Source organism: Akanthomyces muscarius, chromosome 2 (genome assembly GCF_028009165.1).
Source record: "Akanthomyces muscarius strain Ve6 chromosome 2, whole genome shotgun sequence".
Classification (NCBI taxonomy): Eukaryota; Fungi; Ascomycota; class Sordariomycetes; order Hypocreales; family Cordycipitaceae; genus Akanthomyces; species Akanthomyces muscarius.
The window spans coordinates 2,518,362-2,535,897 of record NC_079242.1 but is presented as its reverse complement, the minus strand read 5'-3'; the positions used below and the strand labels follow the sequence as shown (position 1 = coordinate 2,535,897).

The 17,536-nt window shown below is 54.2% G+C and overlaps 5 protein-coding genes across 6 annotated transcripts; 4 read left to right on the top strand and 1 right to left on the bottom strand.

The window, feature by feature from the left end:
* Positions 1 to 328: 328 nt before the first annotated feature.
* Positions 329 to 4,758, bottom strand: LMH87_003940 (uncharacterized protein; the record flags this gene model as incomplete). The annotated part of the gene is made up of 4 exons (XM_056195087.1): positions 329 to 439; positions 519 to 4,442; positions 4,513 to 4,624; positions 4,691 to 4,758. 4 exons carry the CDS (start codon positions 4,756 to 4,758, stop codon positions 329 to 331), a joined length of 4,215 nt encoding a protein of 1,404 aa, XP_056048750.1.
* A 695-nt stretch (positions 4,759 to 5,453) lies between these two features.
* LMH87_003939 (uncharacterized protein) lies at positions 5,454 to 6,277 on the top strand (the record flags this gene model as incomplete). Its single annotated transcript, XM_056195086.1, has 3 exons — positions 5,454 to 5,610; positions 5,693 to 5,855; positions 5,923 to 6,277. 3 exons carry the CDS (start codon positions 5,454 to 5,456, stop codon positions 6,275 to 6,277), a joined length of 675 nt encoding a protein of 224 aa, XP_056048749.1.
* Positions 6,278 to 8,812: 2,535 nt separating this feature from the next.
* LMH87_003938 (uncharacterized protein) lies at positions 8,813 to 11,969 on the top strand (the record flags this gene model as incomplete). Its single annotated transcript, XM_056195085.1, has 6 exons — positions 8,813 to 8,974; positions 9,276 to 9,456; positions 10,805 to 10,906; positions 11,182 to 11,237; positions 11,614 to 11,686; positions 11,743 to 11,969. 6 exons carry the CDS (start codon positions 8,813 to 8,815, stop codon positions 11,967 to 11,969), a joined length of 801 nt encoding a protein of 266 aa, XP_056048748.1.
* A 1,784-nt stretch (positions 11,970 to 13,753) lies between these two features.
* LMH87_003937 (uncharacterized protein) lies at positions 13,754 to 14,937 on the top strand (the record flags this gene model as incomplete). The annotated part of the gene is made up of 6 exons (XM_056195082.1): positions 13,754 to 13,791; positions 14,127 to 14,201; positions 14,378 to 14,513; positions 14,598 to 14,728; positions 14,779 to 14,810; positions 14,909 to 14,937. 6 exons carry the CDS (start codon positions 13,754 to 13,756, stop codon positions 14,935 to 14,937), a joined length of 441 nt encoding a protein of 146 aa, XP_056048747.1.
* A 326-nt stretch (positions 14,938 to 15,263) lies between these two features.
* On the top strand, positions 15,264 to 17,257 carry LMH87_003936 (uncharacterized protein; the record flags this gene model as incomplete). 2 transcript variants are annotated; one of them, XM_056195081.1, is made up of 11 exons in its annotated part: positions 15,264 to 15,730; positions 15,812 to 15,888; positions 15,943 to 16,013; positions 16,064 to 16,140; positions 16,194 to 16,268; positions 16,322 to 16,548; positions 16,618 to 16,732; positions 16,800 to 16,933; positions 16,998 to 17,024; positions 17,139 to 17,143; positions 17,208 to 17,222. In XM_056195081.1, 11 exons carry the CDS (start codon positions 15,264 to 15,266, stop codon positions 17,220 to 17,222), a joined length of 1,290 nt encoding a protein of 429 aa, XP_056048746.1. The 2 variants fall into 2 exon arrangements, with proteins under 2 accessions (XP_056048746.1, XP_056048745.1); XM_056195080.1 differs by having other exon boundaries at positions 16,994 to 17,143; positions 17,208 to 17,257.
* Between the last annotated feature and the right edge of the window lie 279 nt (positions 17,258 to 17,536).

The following is a 17,536-nucleotide window of genomic DNA, read 5'->3' as shown; positions in this document are numbered from 1 at the left end:
AGTTGTACTCGAAGCTCTGCCTGAGGTAGGCGGGGCATCTTGATCGACGACTGTTGCCTAGAACAAAAGGGCCTGGTGCCTACATTGTCGGCGACTTTAATGAGCAAAATTCCAAGAAAAATGGTTTCTATGTTATTTATTATTGATACAGTCTAGTCTCTCCAGGACAAGCCAGCCCTATCCAACATTTATTCAAACGATGTGCATGGCCCAGCTCCTGCAAAACGAGAGCAAACCAACTCCAACCCATGGCGCTGTAAAGAAAAACGAACAAATGTAATTTATAAGAAGAAAAAACGCCAGGGATATCGAAAAATGACAAACGCAACTACTTCTTTGGACTCTCGTAGCTGTAGTCCACACTCCATAGTGGATCCCACACCATGGACTTCTTGTCAGTGCTCTCCGTCGATTCTTCTCGCTGTACATTGCTTCGAGTCTATAAGTTCGAGCAAACCAAAACCTCAAAATCAGCAACTAGCAGCCTAAGGGCCAAGAAGAGTATCAACATTTCGTACCTCGGCTGCCCCTGATGCCCCCTCGCCCGCGTCAGTCGCTCCCTCTTCAGCGTGCTGCTTTGCCACCATGGCACCCAGCGGCGACGGCTGAGTCGGGCTGGTGCCGGCTGGTGTTTCCGGTGCCGTCGCTCGAAGAGAGTCTGTCTCGCTGGCCAGCGCGCTGCCTCTAAGAAGCGCTGCCCCGCCAGCAATGGGAAACGGCGTCTTCTTCGAGTTAGAGCTGCTGCGGCGGCTCTCGAGGCTCTTCGACAGAGTCTTGTTGATGCCCTCGATGCTGCTGATGCTGTCACGATTCTTGCCCTTGGCGCGGACCGACTGTGACTGGATGTTCGCCGTCGCCTCCACGTTATTGGCGGCGACTGTGGACTTGCCCATACCGGGTGTTGTGGGCGCACCAGGCTTATCCTCTTGTGCGTCAATGAGGTACCAGTGCAGGCCATCAGAGAGCTGGAACGGGTTGTCATTCTCCTCATCGTTAATGACATTGCCCACGTTGCTTCCAGTCAGGCTCTTTGATAGGTCAACCACTCTTTCCTGGATGCGAGTGATGCGAGCCACCAGCCACTCTCGGTGTCGAAGTTTGTGCGAATCTTGCTCGCGCAAGAAATAATGCGGGAAGCCTACGTTGAATGCAGCCCAGGCTCCCGCCTGCTGGTTACGCGTCGGCAGAAATAGCGCAAGGTCGCCTTCCTTAAAGTGTCTGTAGGCAATCTTGTCGCCAGCGTCCCTCTGATGGATGTGAGCTCTGTCGCGGTACGTCTTGGCTTCACGCTGCCACTTGCGAGCCTTGTGCTCGGCCTCTTTAATTCTGTGATAGATTGTATCGGCAAACAATTCCATGTTGAATGACCCGAGCGATTGCATGAAAGAGAAGTACTTTTGTTCTTCGGCCGCGGCATCACTGTTGTTCATCCAGTAGATAAGGTCAAGATCAGCGCTCTCATTCATGGGCTTGCTGAGACTCGTCGACCGCTTGACAGATGATGAGGGGTCAGACAAGTCGAGTGCGCTCTGACTCTGGCTCTGCCTCTCGGCACGCGGAATTTTGGTCACAGTCATTTCAGAGCCATCGCGCGCCACAGAATAGCCGATGCGCTCCAGGAGACGGGTAAGGCGGTCGTTCTGGGAGTACACTCTCTGAGTCAAATCCTTTGTTCTCTCGTCTCGGGCCTCGTGATGATTTGTTGACAGCGAGAACTTGTCTTGCAAAGACTCAATCTTTGTTTTGAACATTTCAACTTCCTCCTCGAGACTTCCAACGCGCGAATGCCGAGAGGCTAGATCCTCGGTTAACTCAGACACCTTGCGTTCGGTAGCTTCCAGCTTCTTCTGCAGTGTATCCGAGCCGGTTTCGCCGTCCGAGAGCTGGCTGCGCAGCGTGCTAAGCTGCTCCCTGCCCACATTGAGCTCGCCTTCCAGAGCAGTGACCTTGGCTTTCTCTTCGGCGAGGTTCTCACGAAGATGCATCGCGGCCATTTCCTCTTGAGCAAGCGTCAGCCTAGTTTCGGCCAGCTCGGAGCGAAGTTTTCTGGTGCCGTTCGAAGCCTGTTCCAGATCCGTCTTGAGCACCGAGGCCTCGCTTTCAGCACCTTGAAGTTTGCTCAGCAGATCGGCAGCGTAGTTAGTAACAGCTTCCGTCAGATCCATGACATCTTTGGGTGTTTCACTGTCAGGGGCCATGTCTTGATGAAGTTTCCTCAGAAGCTCGACCTGCTTCTCTGCCGTGTCTTCCGCCTCCTGCAGCTTGCGAGTGATACTATGGTGCTCCTCTTTGGTGGTCTGCACAAGTCGATCCGAAGCGTCCATCTTCTCACGCTGTAGCTGAGCTTCTTTGCGCAGAAACTCAACCTGACCTTGTGATTTGAGGTTTTCGTCGTTGTGCTCCTTCTTTAGTCGCTGCACCTCGTCCTCAAGGGCCTGCATCTTTTCGTCGTACGAGGCCTTTTCGTTTTCGCGGGATTCTCCAAAGTGCTCAATATCGTCTTCGGTTTCTTCCAAACGAGCCTTGAGGCCTTTTATATCGTCTTCCAGAGACTTGCGCTCGTCCATAAACTCGCGTTTGAGTGCTTCCATATTCTCCATAAGATCCTTCTTGGTAGAGTTGGCTTCGTCCATCTGGCGTTGGATCTCGTTGTGTTGCGTGGACTTGGCATCGGCATCTTTTTGGAGATTAGTCGAGCGTTGTTTCTCTTCGCGTAAATCGTTCTCGAGCTGCGCAATACGCCGCAGGAGAGGATCAGCGCCATCGGAGGATCTTCTGCGATCATCAATGCGGTTTGATCTGATTGATGCGCTGGAGCCTGGACGCTCCTGTGGTTGCATTACCGGAGGCTGAAAGAGGTTTCCATGCCGAGACGCCTGGCTTTGTCGGTGCAGCAAATCTTCGAGGCGCCGCACACGGCTTTCTGCGGTCTTGAGCTTGCTTTCGAGTTTAGACTTGTCGTCTTGGAGTGAGCGCAACAGATCATCGTCTCCGCGGATCATGAGGCCACTTCTTCCCAACGCTGCCTCGTGGATGCTCCCGTTCTTGAAAGCCTTTAGCCGCTTGGATTGTTGTTTGGTTGGGCTCACAAGCTCCTGCACAAGTTTTGTGATGTCCTCCAGTAGCGTTTCGTCCGTGTCTTGTGCTCTGAGATGCTGGATAAAGTCGTCGAGATCGTCTTTGGAGAGTAACGGCCAGGGCTCGTCCTCTCCGAGTAGGTTGACCTCAAGCCCCATGACATTGGTATCTAATTCAGGTCCGTACGTGCTGCCAACCATTTTCTGCCATCTTCGCCGTCTCTTGGCTTCTTCATCCTGGAACAGAGCCATCTCGTTGGCGAGCGTGGACGAGTCCAGTTTGACCTTGTCCATCCACTCTCGACGACGGATAGTCTCGACGACAAAGGACGCATACATGTACGGGAGCTGATAGATGAGTCGCAGGTAGTCGAATGTCGTCATGTCATCCTCTGAAGAATTCAATACACTGATCTGATTGCGTACACTCGTGTGCTGGGCAGTGATTTCAGTGATGGCCTTCATGAAGCTCATAGATTCGGTCGCAATGGAGTTTCTGGCTGACGTCGCGTAGTAAAGCATCTCGTCCATTTCCTTTGCCCGCTTCCTGAGGTTCGGAACCAATCGCTCGGTATGGTTGGATGCGACTTTGGATGCTTGAGCCAAGTCCCGCTGCGAAGGTCCATATGTCAGAGCGGAATGATAATCGGCGTCTATTTGTTTCACCACAACCTCAATATCTTCGAGCAGTTGTGCGGTATCACCGCTGTGAGTGAGTGCAGATCGACCGGTGAGTGTCTCGAATTCGGCAATGAGTGATTCAAGACCATGTTGCATTTGCTTGGCTGCCTTTTCCAGATCCGTAGCCTTGTCGCTGAACCGGCGGCGCGCAGTCGGCGCTAGTTTGCCGGCCTTTCGCGCCGTTTCCAGCTCGATGAGGTCCTCCAGCGTCGGATTACTCTTGACAGACGCTCTGTTGGTCATGAATTTGACCATGGCGGGCGAGACTGGCGTGTTCCGGGCGAGATTGAGGTACTGCTCGAATGAGTCGGCCAGGCGATCATGTTCGAGCAGTGCCGGGTCCACCCATTTCTTGAGTTCGGCATACTTTGGCTCTATCTGCTTGACACTAATCTCGAGGTTGGCCAGCGCAGCGTCGAGGGACTTGACCATGACATCCAGTTCGTCGTAGCGCGCACGGGCTGTGGTGTCGAGCCGCCCACAGTCCTCGGCGAGCCGGATGGCCCAGGAGCGGCGCGCCTTGTACAGCTCCTGCCATGATTCGATGTTCTCGGCGTCATCAATCGAGTTCGGGGCGTTGGGTATCGCATAGGGTTGCGGCAGTTGCGTTTCGGTGCCGAGGGCGGGCGAGGACCCGGCTACGGCCTGTTGGCTGACTCGGATATCGTAAATGTAGAGCTCTTTCTGTTTGAGCCGGGGCAGCCAGCGTCAGCAGCGGTTCATCCAGTCTTTGCATCGTACAGTTTCTACGTACCTCGGCATGCATGCTAGCAAACTTGACACTTCGGCCTTGGGGTGTCAGTGCGACCATATGCTGCAAAGAAACGGAGCTATTGCGGGCGACCCAGGCCTTCAAGTCGTCCAGCCTAGAGTAGAGTCAGCAGCGGTACCCTCGTTTATCCGTCGATTCTTCCCGTCCAGTAGCTACGTACGTTGAGAAACGCGAGGTATCGACTTCCAGGCGCTGGCCCGTATGGGCAATCAACACCTGTGTGGCCATATCGAGACATTCGCCATGAGGATGCCGGGACAAGGTGCAACCAGTCCGAAGGGTGGCGGTATTAGGTCGGGATCGGGAAGTGAGGTCGCTGTGCAATACAATTATGATGCAGGATAGAAGGAGGAGAACTAATGCAAGGTACGCGGCGGGAGAAGAGGCAACAGGGCAACGGTTTGGAAAGAGGTCGAGAGTAGAGACAGAGGCTGTAGATTGGTGGCTGCAAGTCAGTGACGCTAGCTCAGGTCAGGCAGCTCTCGATGAGTCGCTGGTGTGGAGGCGGTCCTTTTCGGGGGTCCTTTGGGCCCGGCTTGCCACCTCTTTCTGTCAGTGTTGCCACTGTTTTGGGGATTTTTAGCGCTGCTACTCCGAGCCTGCAGCGTGACGGAAGCCTTGTGACTCGCTGACTGCTGACCGCGACCCCACTGGAGAGGCACCTGTGAGCTTGCACCGCCGCACCGGTGCCTGACGACATGCAGCTGTGTTTCTGCGAGGCCATCTGTGGCTGACGCTCGAGTGTGGCGCTGGCGTGCGTCGCGGGGCGCGTCTCATCAAGGCTTGCATCCCAGGGACTCACTCATGCAGAACGAAACGGTGTTGAGCTGGCCCTTGGGATTTCTCATCTACAGATATGTATACAGTCTGATTCTCAGTCTTGCATAAATTCCCAGCCTTGATGGACGATACCTCTCATCACCATGGACGACGATGAGCGCATGGACGACGCCGAGGACGCGCCCGAGCCACAACTGCCTTTGTCTGAAGATGAGAGGCTCGTCCTCGAACTATACGACAAATTGCAGCAGATACAACTCGAAATCGCCATTGTCGATGCCCAGAAAGCATATCAGTCAGGTACGATGAGCCATTGTCGTCCACCGGCATTCACATCAATGTGCTCTTGTGAGGTTTCATCATCATACTGATGAGATGACAGCCCCGACAGACGACACACCAGAAGCGCTGGCCGCTGCTCAGGAAGCCTTGTTGCAGGCACGTTCCAAGTACAAGCTACGAAACGACGCCGTCGAGCTCATCATGATGGCCAATCCCGTGCTCAAGGCCGTCCACGGCGGCACAAACGCATCTCCCATAGAACGGTACGTTCTTACCCTGCCCTGCTTTCGTTCGTACCCTCATCTTCTCTGCTGACTTTTGGAACTCCAGCGATTTGCTACCTTACATTGTCAAGCGCGATGACGCCGCCGTCCAGGTCGCCAGATCCGCGGCGCAAGCCCAGAAATCTCGCGACGCCCTCACCGACGTGCAGGTGGAGACGCTGCGCGTGTGCCGGCGCAACGTCAACCTGACGAGCAAGCTGTTCGACCTCGCGGGGCAGCTCAAGGAGCGCAAGGCCGTGAACTGGGACGGCGGGGAGGAGGCGCTCCGGGTGCGCGACGAGAAGCGCAAGTGGCGCGCGGTCAAGGGCGCGGCGAGCGGCATTGTGGCCGGTAGCGGTGTTGACTGGGTGTCGGACGAGGCGCTGCGCGACATGGTGCTCGATCCGGAAGATGATGACTAGCTGTATAGCGAATGTACAATTAATAACGCGTTTCTGCTGGGTATAGCAATCCTTATTGCTAATGCCCAATTTCGTCCTTGCGCTTTTCGTGGTAGCCTTGTTCTCAGTGTGGTACGTCACTCGTGTGTAAGTCTCGGTATGAATGTCGTCAACCACTGCCCTAGATAATTGCACCACTGGACCAGTAGGCATCGCATCAAATACGCAGTACTGATCACACAATGGAAACAGACATCGTCGAAATACTTCCACAAACACACACCCTAAACACAGTCGCGTGAATGTGTAACCATTTGTCAAATTGGCATATAGGGTAGGCGCTTTCGTGAGGGCGAAAGTCCACTCGCACACTGTTCTCGAAGTGTTTCGAGTCGACGACGGAATCGGCGGGGAGCAGCGCGCGCAATACTTTGACGCGCAGCCTAGAAATCGTGAGCACGAACCAGGCATGGGCAATGTTGGTAGCTGGTTTTTTTTCCTTCTTCATTTTGTGAATTCGCCTATAAGTTATGCGCTCCTACGGTGGCGGCCTACCGCCCTTCTCCAAGTGCTTGACAGCGAACATGGACAATACACAACTGGAAGCCAGAGGAAGACGAATAGTTCGTCAAGGCTACTTGCATCAAGGTGCATTAGCTTTCTAGTTGCCGGGTGCTCTGTAGAAGCCATCGCAACTCATGCACGTGATCCATGCACAGTGTAGTGCCTGGAGAGAACTCGTCAAAATCAGAAGTAGGCAAGCTAGGAGGATCGAAGAGCTCCAAGTAGCCGTCAAATAAGCACATCGCAAGAGAGACAGAGATATGGGAGCCAATGCTTGCTAGGGAAATGAAAGAGGCTAGCGAGTGGACAGCCGGCGATGCCTCGATATTGGTACGATGGCGCGTTTACGCGTGGTAGGGTTCCCACGCAACACTGGCGTATTTCATTGTGACGGGGCTTCGGGGCAAAACAAAACCAACGCCGACTATCAGTAGTAAAACAGGAGCCAAGGCCTCAGGTGGAGGGCTATTTGGGCTCAGATCTGTCAGGTTTCGTGCCGGCCAGCAAGCGATAGCGTTTGGTGGGCATGTCGCAGCTTGGCTCCATGCAGGTAGATTTGAAGCTAGGAGTGTTGAGGCAGCACCAGAACCACTTTGGGTGGTGCACGTAGACAGTATGTAGGCAGTATGTAATACCGTGTACCCCTACGGTGCAGACCAGGCTCCATTCGCGCGGCGACTCCTAGTTAGAGCCTCTTGAGGTTGCTGATTATGTGGTCGACATTACCGACGCGGAGCCATAATCCCGGTATGGGTTGAGAATTCAAGAGCCTGCAGATGTATGCAGTTACGCCACGCCAATGGCGTAAATGGACACGTAAATTGTACTGTCAAAGTTGAAAAGAGAGATACAGCTTTACCGAACGGTAGTTTGGTACAAAAAGGCATATTCTACACGAGCAATGGCTGTTACTCCGTAAACTACGTAACTCTTTGCGTCCATCATATCGCAAAGTATGACTTTGACGAAAGCTCGTAGCGAGTGGGCGGCGCTGACCTTTAAAAAGGGTCAGGCGGGGAGCGAGTGATCTGGTGCAGACAGGCGTGTTTTGCTGGGCCGGCGCGTCTTGGGCACAATCGAAAACTCGGAGCTCAGGCAAAATAACAGCACAGGGGGGGGGGAGTGGCGTGCGAGAGAGACGGAAATGGCAAAGGCGAGAGAGGTACGAAGGCCCAAAGTACCAGTACTTGGAAAAATTCGTATGACGATACTTTGGGGAATGCGAGTGGGCAAGTACCCCGCTCCGCCTGTGCTTAGCTTGCTTTTTGCCTGCGACCGGGACACCAAGGGACGGGGGTTTGAGGAGGGTCGCGCATTGAGGGATAGTCCGCCAGCACCCAGACCTCGGGCGCTGCTCTGTGCCTGCGTTCTACCATTTCTTTGCACGCACCTGGTTGGCCGCAACCCTTGCAACGATCCATCCTGGCCAGTGGCTGCCGGTAGTCAGATGTCAGGTCGTTGTCAGAGTAGGGAGCTCGCTTGACTGTGGCTGAAGCTATGGCTCGCTAGTCGTTCTAGTGGTCCAGAGGTGCCGAGTGCTGCATGAATAGGGACATAATAAACGGGTCAGCTTTGTAGGGGTCTTTTCGATAATCGTTTGCCCTTGGCCTTCCAGTCGCGTCAAGCAATAATGGCTAGATGTCTGGTAATTTGACGCGACAGGAAGTGATACACACCAAGCGGTGATGGCTCCTGCAGCTCATTGAGCACCAACAATAGGCGATACCCGAGGCTGCCAGCTTGGCTCGCTTCGGAAGTTTACCTGCGCGCTCGTGAGTGTGATGAAGCGGACCTTGTGCACCTCTGCCATGTCTTAGATCCCGCAAGCAAGGTGGCAGTTGTTATCGAAGAGCGAATGGTGTGATACGTCCGGATGAACCTCGCGCCGGCGTTGGGGAATTCCACTTGGGAATGCAGGCTTGCTGTCAGTGTAAGTCGTGATATGAAACTGACACCTAACAACACTGGCCGCAAGCAGCCAGATTGGCGGGCATGGAGAGTGACCGCGCTGATCCAAATACACTCGACAATATTTATCAGTCCAGGCACCTCAAGCAGGTCAACCAGGGCGGCGGCGCCAGACTGGTTTGGTGCAACGCGAGGTGGGCGTGGCGGTTTGCACGTCGAGGAAGCTATGGTGGGGCGAGCATCAAAGTGAGTGCAGCATCGCCGTTGTGTCTACATTGGCAGACTGGCCAAGCGTACGAGGCACCTCAGTACCACATCGCTGGAGCTGTGCTTTGGAACGCGCGAGCGTGTGATACGGGTGGCCGAACGGAAAGCAATTATATCGATTCGCGAATGTTTGCTGCGGGCCGCGCAAAGGGCCGGGGTAGGGTAGGACCCTGGAGCTAGTGAGCTGTCCTGGTGAAAAGCGTAGCTCGATTCGATATATAAAAAGCGGATAAAAAAAAAAGAGAATAGAGAAAGAAGTAATTGCTGATTGATGGCACAGAGTCGAGTCCGTCTCTCGTTGCAGCCATGCATAGAAAGGCGAGCAGAGCGTGTATGCTGGCTCTGCGTAGTGTCGGGGCACAGTGAGAGGCAGCTAGAGCGGCTCTGGCGCGGGAGACTGGTCGGCCGGGCAGAGGCAGGCAAGCAGGCTACCCGTGGAAAGGAAGGCGAGTGGGTGGCATGTAGGCCCATTCTGCGTGGTACGCAGGGTACTTGGTGAGTGGCCAGCGAAAACGGGCGCGGGGCCCAAGTACACTGTGCGCAGTCAGCAGAAGGGGCAGCATGTACAGTACTTTGCGGGCGGAGACGGGGGCAAAACAAGTACCTGTACAGTACCACACAAAATGACGGGGCTAGACCGTCCAAGCGCGTCGTGGTAGGCATGGTTTGGTAGCCAAACGGTACCTAGTGGGCTGCGGCATTTTAGAGAGAGGAGCAGGTACCCGGTTCAGCCGGTCTATTTAGTTCGCTCAAATTTCAGTGCCGTGTCGCAGGAGGCGTTGCTTGGTCGCTGGGCATGTGGTGTGAGATGTGGTGCAGACGTGTTTGAGGTGTTGGGCGGGAGACGATATATGTTGTGTTGGGGACGAGAAAATTCGGACTAGAGGACAGTACACTGTATCTTGGATATACCAATGCCGTCATCATTGATAATTTCCTCCGGGCTTTAGATGAGCTGGGAAACGAAGAGAAGCGAGTCGTAGCGAGGGAGCAGTTGGAACTTGTATAAGCCGGCAAGCTGGCAGCTGGCAGCGAGTGATGGAGACAAACGGACGCGGCGCGTTTGTTGGCTGGCAGCTGGCAGCGGGCAGCGGGCAGCTGGCAACGGACGGGCCGGTGGCAGGAGCTGGCAACTGGCAGCTGGCAACAGCCACGAACCAAGGCAACATGGAAGGGAGAAACGACGGCCGGCGCTAGCGTATTTGTAGCAACGCCTAGCTCTCAGATACATGCTCAATTTAGAATAGAAGCAAAAAAGTAAAATAAAAAACGACCAAGCAAGCCTGCGCGCTGAAGGGGGGTGCAAGACTACGAGCAAAAGGCGTGTGTGTTTGTGTGTGTCTCTAGCCGTGAGTGGTGGTGCGCGTGCGTATGTGTGTGTGTGTGTGTGTGTGAGTGTGTGTCAGTAATAGCGTGCGCCGTGGAGGTGCTGAGCCAGTGCCAGTGCAGCACAAGTGCAGGTACCTGTGCTGGTACCGGTACAAAGCAGGTCCCAACCTTGCACTCTGCGGCAGTAGCTCCGTCGCTGGGCCACTTTGGGTGTGCCAGCCGGTCCAGCCCAGATTGCAGCGTGGCAGCGCTGCCTCCTGCCCCCTCCCTTTTTCGCCCACCCAAAATTTGCGGCCCCCCAAGGAGGAGACAGAGTGAGAGAGAGCAGCGAGACCCCCCCCAGCCGCCCAGCCCAGGCTGCTTCCCTGGCTGGCTGTCTGGCTGGCTGCTGGCTGGCTGGCTGGCTCGCCCTGGCCCACGCCCACGCCCACGCCCGCGCCCGCGTTCGCTCGCGCTCAATCACTCCCCCATAGTAAAAAGGCTGTCCGCCCTCTCTCCCACCTCTTCTCTTTCTCCCATACAAATCTCCCATACAAATCTGCTCCCCGCGTAACTTCGCAACACAACACTGCACGCATTTTGGTGAGTCCCCTCTACTGCGCGCCCGCGCCCATGAGCATCCTCTCCAGCCGCGGCAGCATTGGTTTTGCGACCGCACCGTGGATTTTTGGCGCACCCTGCGATTTTTTCTGCATCGTCGGCCTGTTTTTCATCAACAAGGACACGACTTCCTGCTTCTTCCATCGTCGCTTGCGCTTCATCATCTCGGTCGCTGCCTCTGCTGCCTCAACTTACACCTGCGCCTCGCACACGGCAAACCGCTTAGCGTATTCGTCACTAACACGCGATTCTCACAGTGCAATTTTCACGTCTCTTCACAACTTCATTTTTCTCCTTCAAAAACCCCTCAAATGTACGCTTCCCTCACTCAATGCACTCTACCTCTGGCCTCGCGCCTCAATTCATCCCTTTCCCAACGCGCCCGCCTGCGCAACTGCACCACATACCGTATTGCTGGCTGCGCGCTCACCACCTCATTCACCCACTCAACTCGACTTCTCCCATTCGCTCTTTTGCTGCTGGCTCCTGCCTTCTAGCAAGAAAGCAGAGAGTGGCAATCACTCAGCCGACGCGTCACTTTGGTGGCCAGCTGCCTGCAATCACACAGCGTTTGGCTGCAACGGCTACCCCAAGCACCGTCATCCTCCAACACCACTCCGTTGCACCTCACACAATTGCGCACATTCGTTCTTCGCCTCGGCCAACTCTAACATTTTTTTCCTACCCAGACCGCCAATATGCCCAAGGCTGCTGCTGCCCCTAAGCGTGGAGCTCGCGTCGAGAAGAAGCGCGCCAAGAAGGGTAAGCCTCTACGGTTCCATCACCAGCTCATGATGCATTCATGCTAACAATGCCAGACCCTAACGCCCCCAAGCGTGGTCTCTCCGCCTACATGTTCTTTGCCAACGAGCAGCGTGAGAACGTCCGTGAGGAGAACCCTGGTGTGTCGTTCGGACAGGTCGGCAAGATCCTCGGTGAGCGCTGGAAGGCCCTCTCCGAGAAGCAGCGCATCCCCTACGAGGCCAAGGCTGCTGCTGACAAGAAGCGCTACGAGGATGAGAAGGCTGCCTACAACTCGTCTTAAATGTATACGCCTTTGTAATCTCTAGCCACGTCGCTTTCTATTAATTTCCTTTGTATCTGGGAAGGGAGGTGTTGTATGACCGCAACGGGATGGATTGTATTTTTTGGTTGCTTTTTATTATCCGGTACCGGAACCACACGGACAAGGTCTCTTAGCTTTTATGTCGTGACAGATGGTCTGACAATGGCCCAATCACTATAATATCGCAATGAGACTATGAATGAAACTTGTATCAACAGTTACTCTTGTCCTCTCTGATTCCATCTTGTGTGACTATGTGTCTGCGAATGTTGGTCCAAGCTGTGGGCCATCTATGGTCTGCTCCATGACAAGCTGCATGGAGCAGCGGCCTCCTGATTCCTCTGCAGGCTTATTCTTTCACATGAGCTAAGCCAACATCAGGCCAATGTCAAATTGGGTAAAGGTGATGCCGACCTGCTCCAAGCCAGGTACCCTCCTAATTATACCACAGCGGCAATAGCTCACCTGATGGACCAACATGCAGCCACGCTGCGCTCACCCGCGCCTCCCCACTGGGCCGCTACCGTCCTCTTCAACCTCTCAAAGCAATATGAACCCGTGGCGAAAAGTACTGGCACCAATGCAAGGGGCCAGGCATGTGGATGGGCCGGGGGGAGGGGGACTGCGGCCCCTCCCGTGAGCGGGCGGCTGTGAGGCCACCAACGCGGGCGCTTACAGCGGCGATGGTACTGGGCGTCCCCCTCCCCACCCCGGTTGAGAGCCTGGGAATTGGGGGGTATTTTTTTATTCCCTCGCCTGCCCAACTTCTTCTTTTGCGTTGGCGTTTCGCATTGTCCCGACAGTTTGGTACGGTGTGGGTAGCTACATACTGCCGTGTGGATTGGGCCTATCTGAGGAGCGATACAAGCGCCGAGGTTCCTCACGATATGTGGTCATGGGCAGGCAGCAAAGCATGCTTCTTACTCGAGTATTTCAACGCGATGGTAAGGCTCTACATCGATCCGAGCTAGTCCTTCGAAAAAGCTACTCGTTGCTCGGGTGGTGATTCTGTCAGCATCCCTTGGTTGGCATCGTTTACCTCGGAGGCCGTGGGAGAGGGAGGAAATGGATGCTTGTCAGCCTCGCGGTCATAGCCACACAAGGCTTGAGGGGGCGGTGCAAGCAGCCGGCGGTGGCTGAGGTCATCATGCAAAGCATCCCTCCCGGCTGGAAGCGATGCAAATGAACGAATGTCGCATAAATGGTTCTTATTAGCGCGAATCGCATGATCTGATCATCTGTTCATTCTTTCAAAGACATATGACGCGTGAAACAAAAAAAAAAGAATGCAAGTTATTTGGCCGCCTTGATTCTGGAGCCTTGGACGCCTTTTCTAGGTTCCCACAGTCGAACCAATCTGGCGGCATCGTAGACGAGCGAGACCAATGAAAAGACAGCACAAAAGAACGAAATAAAGAATTTTAAATTGCTGCAAGCAATAAGCACTGTCCTAGCCACATTGGCACGCCCCTCCGGCCCCGTCTCGATCGGCAAGGCCTGGGCTCTTTTACTGCCAGTGAGCGTTGTGCTCTCCCGCCGCCACCAGACCGAAGCTAATGCAGCCCATTGTCCTGATTGTAAAACGCTGGCGAGAAATGACCACCAGAAACACAGATACGATGGATACAATACCAATATTTTTTTTGGTGTGCCGGAGTGGCAAATATTGGGCGTCTACTTCATCACCATTATCAAGGGGGCAAGACAGCAACATCAGCCAACAGACGGGAGGCACTAGAGTAGACAATTACATGCACGCGGCCATGGTCTTGAACGAGCCGAGGCCGATTTCGACGAGCTCGTTTGTTAAATCCGGGAAATAGCGAGAGAGCTAGGTGGTGAAGAGGCTGCCAGGAGCTCTTTCGGGGAACAGTTGGGCTCTCTCGGCAGCCACCAGCTTCCGCTGCCGGGGGAAAGGCTGACGGGCTTGTGCACCCCAGGTAAGTAGCCAAGTCGGTAATCTTTAGTTTACAGGCCCCCCGATCACAGCCCTGTACGGAGAAGAAAAGGCCTCCAAGTCTTGACATGTAGGATTGCGACTTGAAGAAGAAGGATAAAAAGACGAGTCCTCCAGCAACCTCTGAGACGTGTTTGCATTCCATCACCCCCATCGTCGTCGACGCCACTGCATCAAAGCGTCCACGCTGCAGCCAGCAGCTCTGCCGCCAGCCCAGAGTCCCAGTCCCACAACGGTCTGGTTCGCAAAAGTAGGTAGGTCGTCACCACGCTTCAGCGCCCCAGAGACAGAAGCGAAAAGACCAGGCCGAATGATTTACTTTACCCGTCTTTTTTCCAATCTCGATTTTTTCTCTCTCTTGCTGGACCGACTGGCCCATCTCGTTCCGCCCGCCGCCACCACACACTTACAACACATCACACATACATAGCGCCCAGCCGTACCCTCTCCGCGCCCCTCCTGCCGCCGCGGCCTTCTCCCCCCAGACGGAAATCGTCAAATCAGACTTCATCTTGACGCAGCGCCAGCGCGGGCGGTGTGGTCCCCTTGTTTGTTGGCCTTGCATTGTACGTGTGCCAATTTTCTGGGCCCCGGTCGCTCGGGTTGTGCGTGGGACGAGAACGCTGTTTTGACTGACATATGAGGAGCAGATCACGCACTACCGTGCCATCACGATTTCCTTCTTCTTCTTTTCCCCCCCTCCTTGTTCTCTGATCCCTGCCATTCATCTGGCGAATCAGAGTTTTCTCGCCCATCTAATCCCGCTCTCCCGTCAGAATAGGTATCCAGTGTACTGTTCGTGGGGGTACCTATCAACTGAGTCTCTTACAGGCTAGTACAGCCAGCCTTGTGGCCAGCACTTTGTACTTTTTTTCTCTTACTTTCTTCCTCAGCCTTTGGTTTACCTTCTTCCTTTGGCTCTTATACTACCTCCGACGGCCATTGTTCCCCCCCTCGGCAGTCGAGAAACTGTCCTCGGAAACCATCTGACCTTGTTCCGCGCCTCTTCTGGTCCACGCATCTGTCCAATTGGCCATAATTATTGGCACCCAACCGCCCACTGTGAACCAACGACTTTCGCGCCAAACCACCGGAACCGGACCGGCAGGTAATTAATTACACAGCATCCGGGCTTCGTGGGTATTCACGAGCTTACACAGCGCCATGCTGTGTCAGAGACCATCGCAGGATTGCAACTAAGAAAAAGAAAAACCTATAAAAAAAGCTGAAAGCCCCCCCGAGGACAGGAAACCCGGACTTGGCTACTAGACAGCCGCATACTCGTCCCCCCCGGCCAGCCGGTCTTTGCACGTCTGATGAGGCTCCGAGTCACCATGCCCGCCGCCGGCCACCGCTCCGCCCATGGCATCGACACGACCCTCCTCAACGCCCTCTACTGGGAGTCGGACAAGTGCGCCACCGTCACCCAGCTTCTGTCGAGCCTCGGCCGCACCCTCCATCGCGCCGCCGCCCTCGAGCTCAAGCGCGTCTGCCAGCAGGTGCACGACCTGCGCGGCGCCATGCTCGCCTTTGCCGACCTCTTCCCCCTGCACCCCGAGTCCGTCTACTACTTCCTCAACCACCTCGACATGGTCCTGCCGTCCATTTCCAAGACGCTCGACGACATCCAGATCCTGTGCCCCGGCCACAGGCGGCTGGACGACGCGGGCTGGGATCACCTCCTGGACACCATGTTTGACGAGAGCAATCAGAAGCTGGAGCTGGAGGCGCGCTTCAAGCTGTACACGAAATTCTTTGACAACTTGTTCTTGGGCCTTATACAGTATGTTTTTTTTGTTGTCAGAAACTTTTGCCCGCCATCCGCAACCGCCACGGTAAGCTAACATCTACGCTACCCTTCAAGGTCTCCCAAGTTCGATTGGAGAAAGGCAGAGGGACTTCGCGTTCAGATGATGGATCTGAGAGAAGATAGTGGAATGCGTAGGTTCAGTTTGCATGATTTGCTTGTTATGATTACTGACATGCATCCCCAAGCGCTCCCACAGGAGCTCAGCACCGTCTTTTATCCCTTGAACGAGTTACCAGCCGCCCGAGTTCGACGACAAGTGAGCCCACCGCCATCGTCACCTCATGCATGCCTTCTAACCTTTAAAAGTCTTTTATCGAGCACTGGGTTATTGAGACCGTCGATCGCAGACCCGAAGTCGCCAGCGCTTTTGAAGAAGGATGCCTGTATGTATACAGCCGCTTTCACTGAGGCCGGTGATTTACGCTAACCTGCATAGCTCGAATTCCTTCGGGCCATATACTCATTGGAACAGGACAGGAATTCCAGACAAGTCGAAGTTCTTATTCCGAAGGTGTGTAACTTGGCGCCGCGCCTCCTTTGAGTTCTGTTACTGACTTCAACCAGGGGTTTTGATAACGATGCGCTCTCCGTTACGGTCCTCATCGACCGCACCAACAGACTACCATACGTTATGCTGCGCACCCTGCTTGAGAATGTACCGTTGTACGAATGCCGGCCTCTGGCCGACCTTCGTATCAGGCGCAGCGAGACCAAGCTGCATCTCAGCAGATGGAGCCCCAGCCAGGAGGGCTTCATCCACTGGGCTGTCCTTCATTTTCAGTTCTTCGAAGGTATTTCAGCTCTGCGAGGCAATGCCAGCCCCACCATGTGATGCTAATACTAAAATGAAACTTTGGCAGAGCTGGTCGTTATTCAGTGCACGCTTCTCTCCCTCAAGGCCCAGACTAGTATGGCAGCAAAAGCTATAAGCCACGACGAAGCCGTCTTCCGAGACGACACGCGAATATGGGAAACGTATGTTTAAAAAAAAGAAGCAAAGATTTACAAGTACACCCATTTGCTGACTTCACTCCGATGCAAGAGACATCAAAGACAATGGCGTGCGGCACAAGCTGGCCATCTACCGGGACGACCTCACAGGCACCAAGCGTCTCTACGCGTGCGTTGCCAACGGCGAGCGGTACCAGGCATATACCCCCGCATGGACAATATTTTGTAAGTTTCTATCCAGACTTCTGAGCCAATGTCGAGCTGGAATGTGCTGATGCAATCCAGTCAGCAATCGCAAAGCAAAGCCGCAGATGGAGTGCCTAGGCGACTACAAGCTCATCATCTACGACACATCGCTGTACACCTTTGGCGACCGCTACCTTACCAGCAAACACAACCCTCGGTGTTTTGAGATTACGTTTAGGCATAGGCAGGGTAAGATGCGAGCAAGACATATTTTTATTCGTTTGATCAGAGTTTTGAGCTAACAGAAACCCAGACAATCGCCAGTTGAAACACATCTTCGATGGGTCATGCAGAATACTCTAGCGTTACTCTACTTGAAGCGTCATCTCGCAATCTGCATATTAAAAGGTTCAATCAATGTGGTGGTGTTTTTGGGGCACCGAAAAAAAGTCAATGGAGTTTTGGTTCTTTTTTTCCCTCTTCACAAGCGGAACCAGCATTTTACGAATAGTTAGTTATACCCTGGATCATGACTTGGCGCATCATTCATCTCAATCTTATATATACGATGTTTACGAATTTCAATGACAACTCCCATCAAAATGAGCATAGTCTTACTCCTGCGTGTAACGCTTTCTTATT